At 39.1% G+C, this 21,024-nt stretch overlaps 1 protein-coding gene across 1 annotated transcript in view; it reads right to left on the bottom strand.

Moving 5' to 3' along the window:
* efhd2 (EF-hand domain family, member D2) overlaps positions 1-20,784 on the bottom strand; it is a 29,139-nt gene extending 8,355 nt beyond the window's left edge. The window contains exon 1 of the mRNA XM_071909774.2: positions 20,249-20,784. Within this exon, the coding sequence (XP_071765875.1) occupies positions 20,249-20,535 (287 nt within the window). The 5' untranslated portion in view covers positions 20,536-20,784. The remainder of the gene's footprint in view (positions 1-20,248) is intronic.
* Positions 20,785-21,024: the final 240 nt, after the last annotated feature.

Genomic DNA, 21,024 nt, shown 5'->3' with positions numbered 1-21,024 from the left:
ATTAATCTGCTTCAATTTTCTCTTTTTTTTTTGTTTTAAATGGGCACTGTGTGGAGAGGGAGGGTTTAGCATTGTTCCAGGTTGCTTTTCCTCTCTGCTCACTAAATAACTATGTTGGCAGAAGAAAGAGACACAACTGAGTTTGGGAGAGCAAAGAAACAAAAACAGGATCCTAATGTTGAGTAGATAAAAGCAGACACTGTATTAATACTGGAGAAGCTTTCAATCAGTAGAGAAAAGTTACAGAAAGCATTTTGTACCGGTGCAGACATGGCATTCTTCTTACTCGACTGGTAAGTTAGCTTGCTATCTACGGAGAGAGACTGGACTCAAAACTATTGACAAATTTGTATAATGATCCATAAATAAGAGAAACATCACAAATGTGTTATACTATCTAAACTGTCATTTAAATGAGTGTGCAATGCTTTGTACAAATGGATATATATTTGTGAGTATATGTTTTCCCTTTTGTACATATATCATTAGCCTGGTTCTAGACTCCTGAATCGAGACCCACGATTCAAAGAGTCTGGTGTTGCTCTATTCAACGTCTCTTTCTAGCTTGGAAAAACGATTGTCAATCGCCAATCAGCGCCTTTGTGGGTGGGACTTAAGTTTGAACTGTTCCTTCGTTGCATCAGTGTAACTGAAAATAATGTCAGAGCGGTCGGATAAGTCAGTTACTAGTGATTGGTTAGGGGAAAATCCCCCACCCCCTTACCCTTTCGGTGTTCTTGTTCAATCCACATACAAATGGTGGTCCACACCATAGACTGTAAAAAAAGAAGGACATAGTGAGTGTGACGTCACCCATAGGTTTCTGAGAGCCATTTTGAAGCCAAAAGTTGTGGTTTACGAGCGCTGCCATGTTGAAATTTTTTAGAGCCGGAGCAGTCTGAGCGAAGCCACGGCGCCACCTGCTATTGGTCCTTGATCGGCAACCTGTCAATCACTGAACAGCCAACCTGTCAATCACTCTGAAAACAACTGTTTTATAACCGTTATATCCCGTTAATGACACAATTATTTTGAAAATTGCCATATGGACACACACTAGAAGAAGTAAAATTAGCTGCTGAGACCATAATCTCTTGCCAAAAACATTTATTGACCTTATATAGTCTTCTCTATTTTTTTGAGTCAGCCACTTCTTTATTGGCTTCAAAATTCACATGATTTTGGCCGCTTGGTCCACACACAAATGTACTTCCTGTGTGTGCCCAATGCGAGCAAGCCAGCTACCGCTAGGTGGCAGTCTTCCTCTTCTATGGTACAAGTGCTGCTGTCTTTCTGCTCAAAACAGAGCAGTGGCTCGTTCATAACTCGCATAGAGCAAAGCCACAGCAGGACAACCGGCACCAACCAACAATGGAATCACTTCTGCTGTGAGTAAAAGCAGCGAGATCGATAGTCTAGTCCAGTTAATTATGTAGAATGTCAATTATTCGGGACAAGGAGATTTTTTAACAGCCACTTTATAAGACCCAGATGACACCATTGCCTTCAGTAATAATTTTTGCCATTCCGATTTCACTACTTTGTCGTTGGCCAATGCCAAATGACAAAACCAGAAAAATGTGCGTATGCATGGTCAAAAGTTTGTGGGACAGTACATACATTCTCACATCAAGTTTATTTTTATACATTCCAACATGTGTGAAAACTGCCGTACGCAACCTTTTTTTGAAGCATGGTGTTCTTGACAAAGAGCATGTATGGCAATTCAACCTTTCCTGGATAAGTTTAAGTTAAAAAATAATTTCTCATGAACATTTTTCTCCTCTCCTGAGCAATCAAATCCATCTTTATGTAACAGAACATTCTGCACATTCTGTCGTTCTTCTTTGAGTTGGTCTCTTACAAATCTTAATTGAAAGAATCTTCTTGCTTGCTTTGCCCAAGACTCTACTCTAGCCTTCAAGTCAGGAAAATTATGTCAAAAAGTGACACTGAGGTCTTGTTAATGCATGTCCATGACTTTGTGTTGCTCATCTGAGGTGTCATGCCCGAATTCTTAAGGCTCCTCTCATGTCCCTGCCTGTTATGCACACAACTTGCTTGTTTTTCTATGAAAGTAGCATTGCACATGTCTTTGTACAGCTATCCTTAAAAGGGTTCAGATCCCATATATTGTGTCAAAAATCTAACATGTTTGATAAAAGCTGAAGGGGAGCAAACAGTTTGAGGCAAGGCAAAAAAGCCTGCAACATAGTTTCTTTTTTAGCTTTGATGTGAAACTGGGCCCTACTCCTGGGACTTCTTTTTGTCAGCAGGAATACTCTACTCTAAACTAAGTCCAAATTTCACTCAGTGAAAATAAATGTCTTGAAATAGATACTGAACTCTGGTCAGCCAGTGAGACCTGCCAGGAAAGGGTAGGATGATGAAGTGACAAAGATTAAAGTTTATTCGACACACAAGACACAAAAATGAAGACTGGAGAGAGCAGAATATTAAATGTTGGGTGGAAAGTTTATCTGTGACAGTTTATCATGTTTCTGGCATGTGGGATAACAACTGCATGACTGCTGAACTTAGAGTCAAACCATGGCTCAACTTAACCCAGTCTTAATGAGTTGTCTGAGTATTCAGGAAGGAATGAGGTACTTTAGACATTACTTCTGCCTTGCCAAAGAGGAAGTGCAAATTTACCCAACATCCTCAATTGTAGAAATGCCTCTGGTAAATATAGGGACGACAAGCATGACTATCCCCATTTGGGTATAGAGTCCACTTAAACTCTTGCAAACATTAAAAGTTTGACTATGCAACTTAAACGCTTGTGAGTTACACTTCAGATTAAACTAATGTAGCAAGGAAAATAACAAGGACCTCCCCAAATTGGCAAACAAATTAAGTATAGACACTGGGTTCTGCCCGTGCAACCGCAGTCTACTACTATTGGCCACTGGGGGCTGCCTAGTACAGGCACAGTCTTCTACTGTCATCCACTGGGAACTTCTACTGTTGGCGAGTGGAAGCTGTCTAGTACAACAACTGTTTTCTACAGGTGGACAGTGAGCAGCTCCACTGGAGTAGCTGGGGGTTCAGTGCCTCACTCAAACTCTCCTTGACAGTAGCTGTTAAGGAAAGTAATTAGTGTTACTGATTCACTTTCCCCAACCACATATTCCCAGCCAGGCTGGGGATTTAACCAGTGACCTTCCAGTCACAAGCCCACTCTAAACTTTAGGCTACCACCGCTCCAAAATGACATAAACTGGCTGTGTCATTAATCTAAGTGTGGCCATTAAATGTTATCAAACTAGTAATTTTTATTCATGAGCAAACAGTCCACTGTCTGCACATCGTATGATCAGAAGCTTTGGGTGTGTGTCACAGGGTAAGAATATTGGAGAAGAAAATACTTTTACTTCTATTATCAATACTTTTTTTGTATGTTTTATGGAGGAGCCATGCATCAGCTGGAATGTAGGTTTCTTATTGTAATTCTTATTGTATTTCAGTCAGTGGTACCAATCACCTTTGGTTACTGCTGCTACTACTGCTGCTTTTGCAGCCACTACTATTATTACTACTACTACTGATATTACGGCTACTACTTTTGCTACTACTACTACTACTACTACTACTACTACTACTACTACTACTACTACTACTACTACTACTTAAAACATTGATGTATTGATTACTACAGGAGATTTGGCTGGTGAATTGCTTTACCTCAAAATAATCAAATTCTACAGACATTTAAACTCATTCTAATGAATTCAACTGTGCAACTTTTCAAACTGAAAACTGTAATCTTTTCTAGTTCTTCCACACACTTTTCTGGCACTCTATCTCTTATTGATTTTATTTCCTCTTTTGTGTTTGGTACTCTTGTCCTTCATGCTGTACTTGTATATAGGTCTCTGTACCTGTTTTGTCTGTAGTTACTGTTATTTTAATTTGAAAGGCACTGTGCTGTCTGTTGTTATTGCTATTTTAATATTGTAAAGCACTTTGTGATTCTGTATCTGAGAAAGGTGCTATACAAATAAACTTTACTTACTTACTTAACTGGTCTTGCACCGTTTTAGCTATCAACACTGTTCAAACTTTAAAATGTTCGGTATATTCGGGAATGGCGTGCTTCTATTCAAAATTTTATGGTGTGGAGTGACTGCTCAAACTGAAGAAGTTGAAGTTGACTGAAAAATTATCTAATGTATTCCATTTTAAATAGTTCCATTTGTCAAACAAATAACTAACCTATATATCTGAATTGCTCTCTTTCAAGTACTTTGTGTCAAAGATAACATAACTTAAAGGATAATGCTGGTGTTTTTTAATGCATTTCTTACCATCAACAAATCCTATGAAAATAACAAAATCAACAATGTGTTTGCTCTACTCCCATTACTTTCCAACTTCCCACGTACCGTTTTTAGCCGTCAAACCAGAAGCCATTGGCTCCAGTTGTAAGCTAAAAACCTTTAAATACAGCTCACAAAGACATAGTTTCAATTTTAAAAATCGCTGTTACCATGAAAAGTCAGGCTATTGTAGTTATTACCAAATCAAATTCAAATGGGAACAAATTCTTCATTAGGACAGGGACTATTTTCGGTGCTACGGAACTACTTTGCTGAGATGGAAAACATGTTTACGGTCGGCTTATTAAGTTGTTTGAGGAAAAAGTCGGCCGGCCTGGTGCATCGCAATGATGAAATATGCTGCCCAGAGCAAAAGCATGGCTCTTTGACGTGTTTTTAATCTTTTTTTAATACAATGGAGTTCTATGGCTACTGGAACATGGCTTTATTGGGCATCGGCTACATGGACGAGACTTGTTAGCAAAACAAATTCATTGCTGATTTTGTTATTTTCATAGGATTTGTTGACGGTAAGAAATGCATTCAAAAACACCAGCCTTATCCTTTAAAAATATAAACAGTGCTACACTGTTCTGTTTGTCTTTTGTCCTGTCTACAAGGTACAGAAGAATAGAATTTAGGCCCCTTTTACAAAGAAATCTGCTTTTCTGACCCCCAGCCCTGCTACATCTCTCTGTGCTGTCAGTCTAACCTGTATCTTTACATCGTTAAATTACTAGCCTTTAACATTGTTACATTATCTACTCTGTTTTACTGCTCAGCAGCTCCTCTGGTCCAGACTGTCCTGCTCCTCCCCCGGACGATTCCTTTTCCTTCTTTGAAAATATTTTTCAATATTAATCTGGATTGAGGGAGCAAACATTCAGAGACAGAGTAAAGTTAATATTAGCGTTATCAGTCCACTCAGTGGATACTGACTAGCAGCGTGCTAATCTCAGAAACCCAGCTGTATTCCGAATATCGTTAATAATTCTTAGTTCTTCTTTTCGGGAATTCAGCCGGCCGTCTTCTTGGCATGGAAAAAAAAATATCCCTCAGGCCCACGTGTTTAATGGGAGGTGCACAGGCGGGTCCGGTGAGAGAGCGAGCGAGCACACGCGAGAGAGAGACAGAGACCGAGCGACAGAGAGAAAGAGAGTGAGAGAGAGAGAAAGAGAACCAGAGAGAGAGCGTGCGGAGCAAGTAGGGGCTGAGCGAATCAATGCGCTACACGCAGCTCTACAATTAAATAGTGAAAAAAAAATAATAATAATTTGTGGCGGTCAGTGCTGATATTGTGGTGGGCCGCCACAAAGTTGTCTATGTATGGGAAACCCTGGATACCCTATTTAATGTTTCCTTAGTAACAACATTTCAAATCAAAACAATGTATTCACAGATCCTGTCTAACACCCTTTCTGCATTCTGAAAGTTGCCATAGTACAGGATTTTAATGCTAGGATTAACTTGCATCAAATAACAATAGCTGCGACCACGTACGCGCATGCATACATGCGTGTACGTGGTCGCATACATGCGTGTACGTGGTCGCATGCATACATGCGTGGGGATACATGCATGTGGGGATACATGCATTTTGTGGACCAACCAACCAACCAACCGACCGACCAACAGAGCAAGCTACAGAGCTGCTGGTCGCAGCTAAAAAGGTGCCAAATAGGGGTAAAATTATTCATTGTTTTGATTTGGTGTGCCGGGCTTAATGTTTGAGATACAGCTGCATCAATTCAAACAGCTTGAATCGGGCCAAAGTTGGGAGGGAATCACAGGTAATCGATGCAGGCTGCTATGTAACAAAAACGTCCAATTTGACAGGCATATCTTGCTTTTATTTTAGTACCCAATGATGTAATTTACTACATGTGTGTTTTTCTCCCTCCAAATCCATAAACTCGTCTCTGCCAGTGTTGTAAGCCCAGTGAGGGTTCATGTAAAGTGTTCCCCGCGCCTCAACTGCCCGTTGTTTTGTCAAGAATGTTGACTAACGGAGAGCAAATATACTACGCACCAAGTGCCTATAAATCACAAGTGTAGACCCACTTTGGCTTTTATAAAATATGTTACTTCCCAAGCAGCAGTGAAATATCCAGGTAGCAGTAGGATACTAATCTGGCAACCCATTCTAAGAGACACCCTGGACTCACTGTGGGAAAGAGTCCCCGCTTGCCCTTCTTACCCTGCAGCCAGGGTAAGAAGCGGTAGCGCCAGCAACAAAAAAGGTATAAAAATGTTTTTCCATGCTCCACTCACCAACAGCTCTACACGGTCAAAATCCATTACTGAAGCCACTGCATATCAGCATGGCATTATTAATAAATAATTAATAATCTGTCTGTTTGAAAGGATTATCTTGAGTTGACCAATTAATTTTTTTTTTTTTTTTACTATAAACAAATGAGATTCCAATAAGGATGTTATCATGGTCATTAAAATGTTACGGTAGATCTTTCCGTAACCCTTCATTTTACAGGTCCCTAACAACGTATGAACTATTTCTAATTAGACGTTAACAAAAAAAATGTATTACTGTGTAATAGTTTTTTTGTTAACATCTAATCAGGAATAGTTTATACGGGTTACCGATTTTTCTCTCGTACATATAACTGGATTGATTTATGCCTAAAGATTCCTTCTTGCAACAAGTAAAACAGAACTGTTTCCACGATTGAATTTCATCGTATCGTCGTCATCACCATCAAGACAGGTCTGAATCAAATCATATTGAATAGTTGGCTGCTTAAAATCAAGTCAAGTTTGTTTATTTATATAGCCCTTCAAGTAGGGTTGTCATGATACCAGAATTTTGAACTTGGATTCTCATACCAGAGACATTGTATTTCATTCTGACGGTTTAATTAGTCACTTCCCCTGTGGAGAATATTTCTCACCAGTAACTGTAATTTCCCTCCAGTGACCAACACTCTTTTCTGTTGCAGCTGCACTTTGTGATTTAGACTGCTAAAATAGGTGTGTTTTTACATAAAAATCTTGCCTAGTGCAACTTTAATGTAACAGCCTATATGGGATGGTATATTATGTTTGATGTTTTTATTGTGCTTTTGTTTATTTTATTGTAAGTTTTATTTTTTTTACTGTGTAATTGTTTTTTTTTTTTCTTTTATTGCAAATACATTTTGTTTTGAAAGTTGCTATACAAATAACTTTTATTATTATGGTAATTGGTCATATGGGACATTTTAAAACATGGCCAAAGAGCTGCTGCTGAATTAATGAATGATTAGATGAATATCTTGCCTTTCACTTGATTATAATTTCTCAATGTGGCCCTCACCAACATTGGGTTTGACACCCCTGGCCTGCATTGTGGAATTGAGAGTCTATTCCCAAGTGAGTGTCGGAAAGAAATCACTCATATTCAAACACAGCCTTTGCCCCATTTACCACAACTAGCACAACTAACAGTCTGACTCAACAGTTAACAACCGTCTTCCTGACCATGCCCTCCCTCTGCTCTCTGCCAATCTCCTCCTCCTCAGGGTTTAGTGCTCGTTTCCAGGTAACAGCTAGCCTAGCCAGAACAGAAAAAGGGAAGCCTGTCTCTCCTGTATGCAGCACTACTAGTTCAATTATGATGGCCTGCACATGTAACACACACTGCTGCCTAGACATTTGTGTTTGTCTGTGTTTTGCTCAAGGCTATATGAGATTAATTCTATTGTGCAACTCAACCTGGAAAATGACACGTTATTGCATTGAGAAGTGTGTAAGCTGTGTGCGATCAAGATAGGATTGTTGGCGCCATTTAATTCTTTCCTGGACAGATATGGCAAAAGTACATAGGCCTACAGGCTCTTGTTGATGCATGTTGACATCCTTCTTTAGATTGATAACTCAACAACTGGTCTACCACACCACATTTCTTATAGACAATAATGTTCCATATGTCTAAGGAAAACAAGACACAGCTAGTCAGTGCAGATGGAGAATTCCAAGACCTTAAAGTGGACCACAAAAACGGAAAACAAAGCAGAAAACATTATACATGGTACTGTGCCAAGCTGCATGAGGAGCCTTATAGTAGTTTAGAGCCCTTGTGCTGCCAACAGATGGCTTCTTCTTGCCCTATATGACATCTCCCTCCAACATTATGAAATCCCGTCACACACTCCCTGAATACATGCAAAACAATGAGCACATTAACAAAGACTCACTTTGACTGGATTTCAGGCTAAAAGAATTAAAAAAGAATTAAGCAACCAAATATTTCAGATATATTTTCAGATCCACAAGGGAGACTGGATCTATAAGTAAAAGGAAGGAAAACGAGGGACAAATTGTTTTGGATTGGGTTGCAGCCTGCACAGCGTTCTTAGATTTAAAAATGAGTGAGTTTAAAAATTATTGTATTTAAAAAGAGTGCATCAGATAATTTTTCAGTCATTCATGTAATGGGATCTTTTATTGACAATAGCCTATATATTGACAATATAAGAGAATACAAGAATAAAAAGGCACACAACCCCAACCCACCTACCACCACAAATAGATTCTAATTCTGTGGGAAACACTGGGTTAGGTCTGGGTCGGGGTCATGGGGAACTGGGAAGCTCCACTTAATTTACTTGCACTCCACAGCAGCATTTACTGGGAGATGGGAGCAAGACTGTTACCAGGCCTGCCTCTTTTCTAGTGCGACTTGATGAGGAAAATGGAGGTGGAAGAGAAGCAAGAGGGCTTTTAGTAAATATTTCCAAAGAAACAAAATCCAATTGTTTCCTGGAACATAACATTTTCTCTTTAGATTGTAAGTAAGTAAACTTTATTTATATAGCACCTTTCAAAACCAACGTTACAAGGTGCTGTACAAGAGAAGATTAAATAATAACAACAACAAGGACACTGTCGGGGGCAGACACCAAGGGTATATCCCCTAAATTCCCCAATCCTCGAAGGCCCCATTAAGTCAAATGTAATAAAAAGCCATTCAATAACCACACAATAAGACTCCAGGGTTAATCTTCCCAATTATATCGGTTGTATGTCCCAACTATTTTTATTTCGCCAAATAATAATAACTTTTTCCTTCTGGGCTAATCTTCATAATAATAAAGCTTGCATGCCGTAACTATTTTTATATCACAAATAAAAAAGTTAACCAGTTAATTATATTATTATTACTCCTAAACACTCCAAAATGAATGGATATAATCCTCTAGGGATTGTCTCCGCAGTAATAAAGGGTATGTACACTCAATAATAAATTAACTCAATAACAAATTAGCTATTTTATTAATAATTATCATCAAAAGTTTAAACTTCATACAAATCTCCCCAATGGCCTGAACAATTATCTTGACAAATTTCAATACAATATAATGCACCATTGGTGAGATATGGGTCCAAATAGCATGGACATGAATTTAATCAGTTAATTAATAATAGTTATAATAATCATAAACACATCAAAATCAATAGAGTTCTTCCTCTATCGGTCATCAATTTCCATACCAAATTTGAAAAGATTCTTATGAAAAAAAAACTTCAAGTTATCGCGTTCACATGGAGGATCTGCAGCAGACGGGCCAGCAGATGCGGCGGCGGTCGGGATGAATCCATAATATCCCCGAAAGTTATTTCGGGGATATAATAATGATAACACATATAGCCGCAAGCGGCAATTGGCGCCATATAATGATACTGTAGTTGTATAATTTAAAGCCCCTATGCGTAGAATTTGTATCCGATTATATCATCCTCCAATTAATTTTGATACCATAAACGTTTGTCAGTAGAAAAATGAGACCATCGCAGAGAAAATTGGTTTAGTCTATAATTGCTTTCAGTCTGTTCATTCTCTCTTTCTGTGGGTACGAACTGGCGCAAAGTGCCTCACTGACTTATGGCAGAAAGTCAAACCAAACCAGAAAGAAAACAGACGCAGCTTGAATGCAGACTAGTCGCTTAGATTGAACATCGTGAAGCTAATCAATATGGCGGATAGTGGTAACATGGAAGACAGGACTGTAACTGCTGGACCCTCTGCAATAAAACAAAACAAGAAGCCTATAACAGAAGAGGCTAAAACAGCTAACAGGGAGAGGGAGGGCAGCGCGAGATCCGGAGCTCCTGGTAGCCCCGCGGATCGATCCGCTTGAAGTTCCGGTTCCCCAGCCCCCCACAACATGGCAGACCGAAGACTCCGGTCACCAAATCCTGGGAGCCCGACGGACCCATTGGCACGTAGCACTAGTTCTATAAGAGGCCAAAAGAGCTACGAAGGAGCGCGAAAAAGCACGGCGTCAGACCGACCAGAGTTAACCGCAGCCGGGTGTTCACTCGCTGAAGAGCTAGACGGGAGCTGAAGAGCTTAAAGACCGACACAGAGCTGGCTTTCTTTCTCCTACACATATAAGTAAAATACCAATAAGGGTCTCAAATTGTGTTACCGAAGCTTTTACCTATTTTTTAGGACCCGTGTAGTTTATATCTGCGGTTATGTGTAATGGCATAACGTTTATTTATTTAGTTTATTTGTGTAGTCAGCTACCTGTACAGTTACTAAGCTATGTAACCTAGCCGTGCAAATTAGCGTCACTTGTCAGTACATAGCCGGCTGCCGACAGAGAGTGGGGGTACAGAAGGGAAAGAAACTATCATAGTCACTTACATTTGTCAGACCATGGCATTCCTTCTGTCCAGTGTGTGTGTGTGGGTTGTAATCGCGTCGTTTAGTCCGCATTTGCCGTCTGGTTCCGACGTCCTGCGTCCGGTTCATGTGTTCTGCCTTCTGCCAGCTTGATCGGCCATAATCGCCACATTTGATACAACTCCATACTCCGATTACGTTACTTGATTTGTGTTTAGTCTAGTTTGTTAGCGGTAGCATTTTCCATTAGCTGCAGCTCGTAGCTTCAGAGTAGTAAATGTTGGACAGGCTATGTTCACGACAGCGATCCCCCAAACATCTGTTAACCTGAATTCTCACACTAGCAAACTACTTCATAGTACAATGCTGTCATTAGGAATAATATTGGAACGAATGCTTGAGCTACAGTTATCTGCAGCAGTATTTTGTTTTCATATTGTGGCTGTATGAAGTGGGGTATCACAAACGTCGCTAAGAGGTTGCAAAGACGTTTGCGACAGTGGCACTACCACTAGGAGTCACCAAAATCAACAATTTTCAAATCCTACACATAGGGGCTTTAATATTAAATAGTATAAACATTAAAAATGCTGACTTAGTGTGTTATATTTTGTGTGAATATCCTATCGTGAAACTTGTATCAGGATACATATTGCATCGTGGGTTAAGTGTATCGTCTCATGCCTAGTAAATACAGCAACTTGTGAAAACCTAGGGCATTCAAATTATTACTAAGTCAGTTTATTGGCTCGCCTTATTGATGAACATATGCTTCAGTCTATCATAGCTGCATTTTGGCTGGCCTGTATGGAATTTTTTAATTTAATATTCTACACTTTCCAGTGTTTTATTTATGTCTTGAGGTCCATTAAAAGCTGTTTGTGTGGTGTCGTGTACCAAAAACACTCTCAATCCATTTTTACACATTTTCCAGCATATCTCTGAGCCTTACAAAGAACAGGCTGTTTTTGTTGCTGTGTCTTTAAGGCTCATTAATATTAACAACCCTCTGTTCTGATTGGCTAACCGTTTCAAGAGTGAAACGTGAGACACCATAGCGCCGGCAGCTACAGGTAGGGAAAACTCCAGTAAATAATCAAAGGCAACCACTCAATTGCTTTGAAAAAAACACTTTGTTAGCCTATTATTTCTTACAAAAATTATAATGAGTGAACCTTTGTGATGCCACAAAGTTACGTAAGTCCAAGCGGCTCTTTTAGAGGCTTGGTTTTCTAATATGGATTGTGTGGATTTAGTTGGCAACCGTGCGTTTTGATACACAATGTTTAGCTAGCACATCCAACTCTTACTTAATTTTGTATATTTAGGTCCATGCTTGCAACCGCCGCTTTTGCAGGTTTGTACAATCAGGTCCGTGCTTGTAAACTCTGTTTATGTGCTTGAAATTTCAATTTTACACTTAGAAGAGCTGTCTTTTACCTGCTAATAGGGGTGTTAACGGTTCTCACAGTTCAGTCTGTAGCTCAGTTTTTGGGTCTGGCTCATTTCCAAGTTAAAATAAAAGACCTGACACTGAATGAACATGTTTTACTTTACTGAAGTCTCTGTTGAAAGCAGTGGCGGCCGGCCCATTGGAGCACAGTGGGTGGCGCACCGGTTGATTGACAGGCAAAATTTTGGCTGTTAAATTATGTTTAAAATGTCAATAAAATGTCCTGCACTTGTAAGTAAAATATTATGTTATGAATATGTGCCATTACACTTTGTAGACACTGCCTGCCAGTTATGTTCTGATACATGTGATCTGCTGTTGGGGCTCACTTGCTTGCGCCTTTATTTAGTGCAAAAAAAAAGAAAAAAAGAAAAAAGTATTGCGCTACATTGTTATTAAAAGCAGACTGTACAGCAGACTGGCGGTGCATGGTGGAGGCTTAAGTTATGACTCGCTTTCAGAATGAACACAACAAACTGCAAAACTTGGAAATATTCATGTTACTTTGAACTGATCAAAGAAAAGGGTAAGAACATTATCGTTAACTGTAAGTTTAGCTTTCACTATCATACCTAAGGTTTGAATTGAAAGTGCTTCTGAGCGCTGTCTGCTGTTTATTTTGAGACCAGACAAGATCAGTTAAGGCTTCCTCTGTGATCTGACTATTTACTGTGGAACCAGGTAAATGAAAGCTACCTTGATGTTTTCTTTAGACAACAGTAGATTGTTACTTAAGGCTGTGTCCCAAACGTGATGATTAGTGATGATTTCTGTACAATAATAGTGATGACATCAGCAGAAGACGTATTTTAAAAGGCATGATTTTAAGTGGGTAACGTTAAAGTACTCTACTAAGTTACTGTAGTCTCTATTAAAAGTAACTTGTTAAAGTAACTACTTACTATTTAGGGCAAGTAACAAAGTAAAGTAACTAGTTAGTTTCAAATGTAACTTTCCCCAACACTAGTTGTGTGTGGGTCATGTCTCTCTCCAATGTAACTTACTCATGACTATGTAAACACTTAGAACACAATGCCATCTCTTAGGGCTTTCTCTCAGGGTTTTCTGTACTGATCTCTGCTATTACTTCAGTTTTAAATTACATTGTATCTGCTGTTAACAAAAGAAAACATTGCGATGTTGTCTTTGTTGATCTGTCAAAAGCATTTGACACAGTCGATCACTCCATGCTTTTACAGAGTTTACATAATGTTGGTTTTGATTTTAATATTTGTAAATGGTTTCAGAACTACTTCTCTGATAGATATCAGTCTGTGAATCTGGGGAATGTACATTCTGAGTTTTTACCGATCACAAAAGGTGTTCCTCAAGGATCAATACTGGGTCCAGTCCTGTTCACAATTTACATGAATGATATTATTTCATCCTTAATAGACTGTCATGTTCATCTTCATGCAGATGACACAATTCTGTATTGTTTTGCTGATTCCGTGTAACTAGCCATTGAAAACCTGCAACACTCCTTCAGTGCTCTGCAAGGTGGACTTATTAGTCTTAAACTGGTGCTGAATGCACATAAAACTAAATTCATGCTGTTCTCTAGAGCCGAACACATTGACTTCAATAACCTGTATATCTCCACTTTAAACGGATCCAACATTGATAGAGTTACAGAATATAAATATCTTGGCATTTGGTTAGATGAACAATTTAGGCTACATTTAAACACCAAAAAATTGGCTTCTTGTACAGATTCAGAACTAGCTTTCCTATGCTTAGCAGGAAGAAGGTTGTTGAAGCAGTTTTTCTGTCTGCACGCTGCTGCTTCTACCCTTAGGCCATTAGATTCAAAATATCACTTCGCCCTCAGATTTATCACTGGTGATAGCTATGATACTCATCATTGCATCCTTTATGAAAAGGTTGGGTGGTCATCCCTGTCCCGAGAGACGTAATAAGCATTGGTATTTATTAATCTATAAAGCCTGTATTGGAAAATCACCTCCTTATATCATGTCAATGTTAGACTTGAACCTTGGACCCTACCAAACCCAAACAAATGACTGGCTCACACTCCCAAGTTCCTTGAGTTAATTCTGAACTCGGAAAGACTGCTTTTAGCTTCTGTGCTCCAAATACATGGAACGATCTACAACACATCCTAAACATTACTACTCTCGTAAACTTTGGTCTTTTCAGAAAGATGATCACAATCCTTCCCGTATCTGTATGTACTTGTTTTTAACTGTTTATTCATCGCTTACTGTTTTTTTCTTCATCTCCTTTTTGTTGTTTTGTTTGGCTTTGTTTTGTTTTATCCTTGTAATCTCTACAACATTGTAAATAAGGGCTACCCTCAATGATTTCTTCGAGAAATAAATAAAGGTTGAATAGTCAAAGACGCCCTCTAGAGGCCATCTCACTAAGCGACATCTCACTAAGCGTTACCTGACTGACTGACTGACTGCCTGCCTGACCTGAATTTGCCTCGTGATGCCCTCGGCTGCGCCAAAAATGTCTTTTTTGGAGATATTTTGACATACCCAGTTTGGACTGCTTGTTAGTAGCAAGAGGCTAGCAACGGGAGCTTGCCGTTTGGTTAGTCAGGGGCCAACTCAGGAGCCAATATTGTCTGCGGGTCCAAGAATTACAGGTATGTAAGAGACAAATTATATATACGTCCTTTAATGATTAATAAGAGGTATCATTAGTGTGGTGGCATATCAATTCCAGTGAATTAGGTAATTTGGAACAAGGACTAAATTGGAACTGGTTCTTGATACCCAGCCCTATTACTCTGTAGGTTGTAATACATTTCATCGCAAATATAATGCGTTTGTTGCTGTCGAAAACATGACCCCAAAAGTTTGCATTGAATGATTTTGTGAATTTACTGCAAATTATGGAACACACTCTTTATTTTTCCATTGAAATAAACACATTTAAATTAAAAGTCAATATATTTCTATATTGCTTTAGCTGAAATTATACAATGCAACATATTTTGAACACATAATAGCTCTATTTTTCATAACAAATAATTTAAAAAAGACATTAAGTTTGCTAGCGGTACCAAAACACTAGCTCTGCATAAAAGCACACGTGGAAATGACAACAATTCAACAGTGGAATTTTATATTAGGCTACTAAAGAAGTGTACAAGATCAAATACATGTGGAGTTCTGGCCTGACCATGTGCAATCACTGTTCAAATAGCCTTCAAGTAGGTATGTTGCTCAGAGAATATATTGTCTATAATGTTCATATTGTTATACAATATTTTTTTCATTTTTCTTGGCATTTTTTTAAATATTTTAAAATATGAATCTGTTGATTTTGTATTATCGCACATCGAACAGTTACTCGCTTATGATAAACATTCAATTAGTTCAAATGTTAGGCCATTTGTGTGTGAATTCTTTTTTGAGAGCACCGGTCCCCAGGCTGAAGCGCAAGATATAGTGCATTGCAAATCACCACACCTTCTGTGATTCTGACTTTGGAGCTCCTCAGGACGATTTCCACATTCTCTGCTGCTCGCCACCCATGTACAAGTGAGGAAGTATGAACTCCTTTGAAGCCATTAATGCAACCACCGCAGTGCGGTCAGAGACTCTATTAGGGATGCACCGATCCGATACTTGGTATCGGGCCGATATTGGCCTAAAATGCTGGATCGGATATCGGTAGCAGTGAACGTTATAATCCGATCCAGTTCTGATCCAGAGCAATCAGTTCGATAAAACGGGCCCCCGGAGTAATAAACTGCCGTAGTCGCCTGCCGTAAAACATGTCTGCGTTTGCACGTGATGCGACACGAGTGAGTGAAGAAGATGGAAAAAGAAAGAGAGCGTGCAATGTGCGGATGTAAACATGTCTGCCGTTGGGAATTATTTTAGCCCCAAAGGGACGCTAGATGGCTATCCCATTACTAGCGATCTAAAGATCTTTATCCAACTCACCCTTACCAAGAACTTAATTTGGCGACGCCTTTCAAATGCCTGCTCCTTGGTTCAAACTTACATCGAGTGTCCTTGGGCTTAGTATCATGTACACACCACCATAAAAGTTTCAATAAAGTCTTCCGTTTTCACAAAACAAAGCTTTTTGGAGCTGGGAGCTAAAGCTAATGCTAATGCTACCGCGCTGATGACACTGACGCAACCTGTGCATGCGTCAGTGACTGTCAACACTGTCAGTGAACGGAGGAACAGGCTGACAGCAGAGAGAGGTGAGATGCTTCTGTTTCTGAAGAAAAACCTGCCCCTTGTCCTTAAGTGATTAAAACTAGACTAGGCACATACTGGAGGTTATGCCCAGAAAAAGCCTATGTGTGGCAGTATTTTTTCTGTCAGTTATTCACACTAAAGAACTTTTGTGAGTTTTTTGCACTGTATCCCTATGTTGTGTAACAGTAGCCTACTTTATTTATTACCTCCGCCAAGGAGGTTATGTTTTCGGTGCCGTTTGTTTGTTTGTCTGTTAGCAGGATTATGGAAAAACTACTGGCCCGATTTTCATGAAACTTCGTGGAAGGGTGTAGCATGGGCCAAGGAAGAACCCATTAAATTTTGGAGCAGATCAGGATCCGACTCACGAACAAGCAATAATAGCACGAACCTTGGCGGAGGTCTGCGCTCTCCGAGTGCCCTTCTAGTTCATTTATTTTTTGGTCTTATATATATATATATTATATATATATATTATATATATATATATATATATATATATATATATATATATATATATATATATATATATACACACGTATATATATATATATATATATATATATATATATATATATATATATATATATACATATACATATACATATACATATATATATATATATATATATCTCAGGGTTTCCCATTAATGTATTAAACTGTGGCACACCGCCACAAAGAGAGGCGAGAAAGGAGCTAGCAGAATCAATAATGCTCTTTTACGCCGCTTTCATTACATTATTGTGCTTTGTTTATATGAGAGCTAATTGTACTTATGGCCACCAAGTGAAGCTATCAATTTCTTTACCAGTAGGAGACTCTGCACACCACATCTACTGTGGATCAAAGAGTCAAGTCCCCTGTAGCCCATGTTGAGAGAAACACCTGTAACTTCACCTTGGCTAAACGGGTTTCAATAGGCTACTGGAGGGACACATGTTACCTCCCGGTCATATTAAAAACATAGGATAATAGCGCATTTGTGGTCAGGTTAACCAAGACATGGTGCTATTTTGTTAGCTAGCTAGCAAAAGTTAGTGAGTTAACTAGCTGCCAGGTCAGCAAACTGCCTTACCACTAATCCCGACCGGTTTGTAACGTTTCTTTTCAACATTTTTAGAGGCGATGGTCTTTGTCAAATAGCGCCGGGTTCCTCTGGACTTCTGTCATCAGTTCCTCAGCAGCAGCTCCGTCGCTGCAGTGAACTAATTAATTCTCCCAACCCGTCCTTTGTAGAACTCTATTTTGATTGGTTAAAAAAGTTTTAAGTGTTGTATCACCTAAGGCAGGGGCTGGAGAGGATATCACTGTAGCAGAAGGTATGCAACCTCAGGTAGGAACGGTATGCAATAGCGGTTCATCAGTGCAAAGCAGCAGACTAGCCACAGCCCCCACTGAGAGAGGGACAGCTTCATTTATTTATTTATATTTACAAGTGTGTCTTAAGCGTATGGTTTTGCTAAAATCGAATCGCAGTATGGGTGAAAATTCAACGTGACTGTATCCCAACATTCATTCAATTCAACCGTTATTTTTAGCTGCATGCTTACAACCTATTTTTTGCTGGATGTTTACACCCTTTACTTAAACATAACAGGAGATGATGAGAATCAGACACTGTGGACATTGAGACTCTTTTAATTGTTTTATATTTATATTGTTATATTTATATTGTTATGTACTGTATATTGCCTTTCTGCACTATTCTTACTCTATTATTATTAATTACCTTCTCTTTGTTCTGCTACTGTACACTGCTGCTGTGACACCCAAATTTCCCCTAGGGGATCAATAAAGTGGATCCTTATCCTTAAACAACCAACATCAGAGGTAGCATGGTAATAATAGAGCAAGAGCTAATTTTTATGAAAAATATAACTAAAATATAACTAAAATATAACACAACATAAATATATGCATTAGTCAATAACATAGGCGTGTTTGTATTTATAATATGCAGTCAGGACTACATTGCTTACAAAAGCACAAAATTACTAATGCCCCCCTAATGCTTTATAATAGTCACAGTAGAGAGAGACAGGAAAGGAAGGGCACAGGGGGATGAAATGCAATAAAGGGAATAGGCCGGATTCAATCCCATGCCACTGTGATAAGGATTTAGCCTTAGTGGTACGCGCTTTACCGGTTGAGCCACCTGGGCGCTAAATATGTTGTTAATGCCATAACTAGCACCTTTGCACACAATAATATAATTCAATTCGTTAGCAAGTCTCAACGTGGTGCATTAATTTAGAACAGGCATAAGGACTACTGTATCATAGCCATGTGGTAATCTGAAAACTATCAATACCCCTCCAGCCAATCAGAATTCCTCCAGGCCATGTATAATAAATAGTAATGGATGATATGTTGAGAGCTGACTTTTTTGTCATGTCATGTTTCCTCTAGCAGGAGGAAGTTGAGCCAATTTTGAGGGAAGTGGCAGAAATAGTGATAAAAAAAAAGGGTTAGGGTTGGTAATTAAAAAAAGGTCATTTTGTCCATTCTACCAATATCATAGGAAGGACATAGGAAGGAGATTGAGGGAGTCAGGTTCAGGGAGACAGCAGAGTAGCCATAGCAACCAAACCCCAAATCCAGGGCAAGACACTGCACCCGTGGCTTCACTAGAGCCTTTTTTCTGTTTATTTTATGGATGCAGCTGTTAATGCCAAGTGTGATGGAAATCTTCCATCAAATTATAATATTTATATAGAACAATTCAATTCAAATATAATACAGAGGTATGTTACAAAATCTTTTAATTTTATCAATTTAAGATTCAAGTAACTGTATAGTGATGTATGCAGTGTTTCTATTAAAAGTTATATTTGGGGGTATAAGGTCAATATCACAGTACCTGCCAAGTTATCAAAGTATTTGTCATATGGGCTAATTTATTTTGAGGGTAAACAATAAAAACAGCATCAGAAATTGGGTTTCAGCAATAACATTATTTGGATCCCTAAAAAGATCTTCAATACTAGAGGGGCCACGAGCCATGGCAAATAATGTAAAAATGTATGAAATTGCATATAATGAGCAAAAAATCTTATGGGGGACAACCCCAGAGCCCCACCTTAAATGTCTCTACCACAATGAAGTTGATGCCCTTTGTCAGTAACATTTATTTTAGCCATCTGTGTAATGATATGCTGAGAATATTTTACACCATTAGGGGGGTTTGTTTAACCTTAAAACAATTTTGTCAAAAAATGCATTGAAATGAAGTATTTTGTAAAGAAAATATCCCCCGGACCCCCCTAGTGAGGTGGCTTCCCCCAGTGAATTCTGGCCACTGAGACCACTGCATAGAACCACGTGCATACTTTTAAGGAAGTAAATTCCTATTATAATTTATATAGTCGTTATACTTTTAATTTAGCCTACTACTTTCTCTTATATACTACTTTTAAATGTTTATATACTACTTTTTATACTTTTGTGCTATATCTAATATGACCAAAGTGAACCAATCTAGTCGAATTCCTTGTAGTAACAAACTTATTTGGCCATTGAAAATAATTCTGATTGATGATGAAAAAGTTAGGGAACCCCTGGTGTTTACTATACAGGTCAGCAATGATTCCACAATATTTTTATGGTTTAGCATTAAAAATGCCACACATATGCATCATGACCATTGCGTACTCACGTTTTGAAAATCTTCTCCATGTCTTTGATTTGCTTCCTGGAGAACTCCTTGAACTCGGTATAGGGGTTGAAGACCTTCATGCTGGGCTGGTGGTGCTCAGCCAGCCCGTCGTTCAGCTCACCCCGCCGCTGCAGCTTAGCACCCAGTTCGGTGTCCGCGTTGGCCGTGCTCGGTTTCTCCGCCGACCCGTTCTGATGTTCAATTTCATCTATGGCCTCCGCCTGCTCGGCTCCCTCCTCAATCTGCAGTCGACGGTTCAGCTTGGAAGAGAGCTCGTCTGTGGCCATTTTAGACTGACTGTACCAAAGGCAAACGTATCTAACTACAGTACGTAGGATAAGGCGTCAGCGCATAGGGCCATAGGCATACGTCTGTTAAGGGCTGTGTTGACTCCTATGTAGTCGGCAGGTATTTAATGGATAGGCTAATGCAAATTAGTCAGAAATCAAATATTTTTGTCGTTTGGCAAAAGCTTTAATATTGACGGCACGCCAGTTACCTACACCACACGAATATCTCCACTCTAGTATCTTGCGTAGTTGGTTCATTAGCTACGTAGCTTTCTGCATCCCAGTCACCACGCCTTTTAAAGGGACAGACAAGATAGTTCACTGTATTGGAAGTATTCTGCAACGCAGTAGTGCTGGGCAGTGCTTTTTGGTGATTAATTCATTTCGGAATCGGACCAGTACCTCAGAATGAATCGAACTTTCGAGTTTTTCGGTTTTCGAGTTTTTTCCTTAAATTGAGCGGTCTTCATAACTTCCGGGCGCATT

The sequence above is a fragment of the Centroberyx gerrardi genome, chromosome 14 (genome assembly GCF_048128805.1).
Source record: "Centroberyx gerrardi isolate f3 chromosome 14, fCenGer3.hap1.cur.20231027, whole genome shotgun sequence".
Classification (NCBI taxonomy): domain Eukaryota; kingdom Metazoa; phylum Chordata; class Actinopteri; order Beryciformes; family Berycidae; genus Centroberyx; species Centroberyx gerrardi.
The sequence above is the reverse complement of the archived record's forward strand: the minus strand, read 5'-3'. Positions and strand labels throughout refer to the sequence as shown.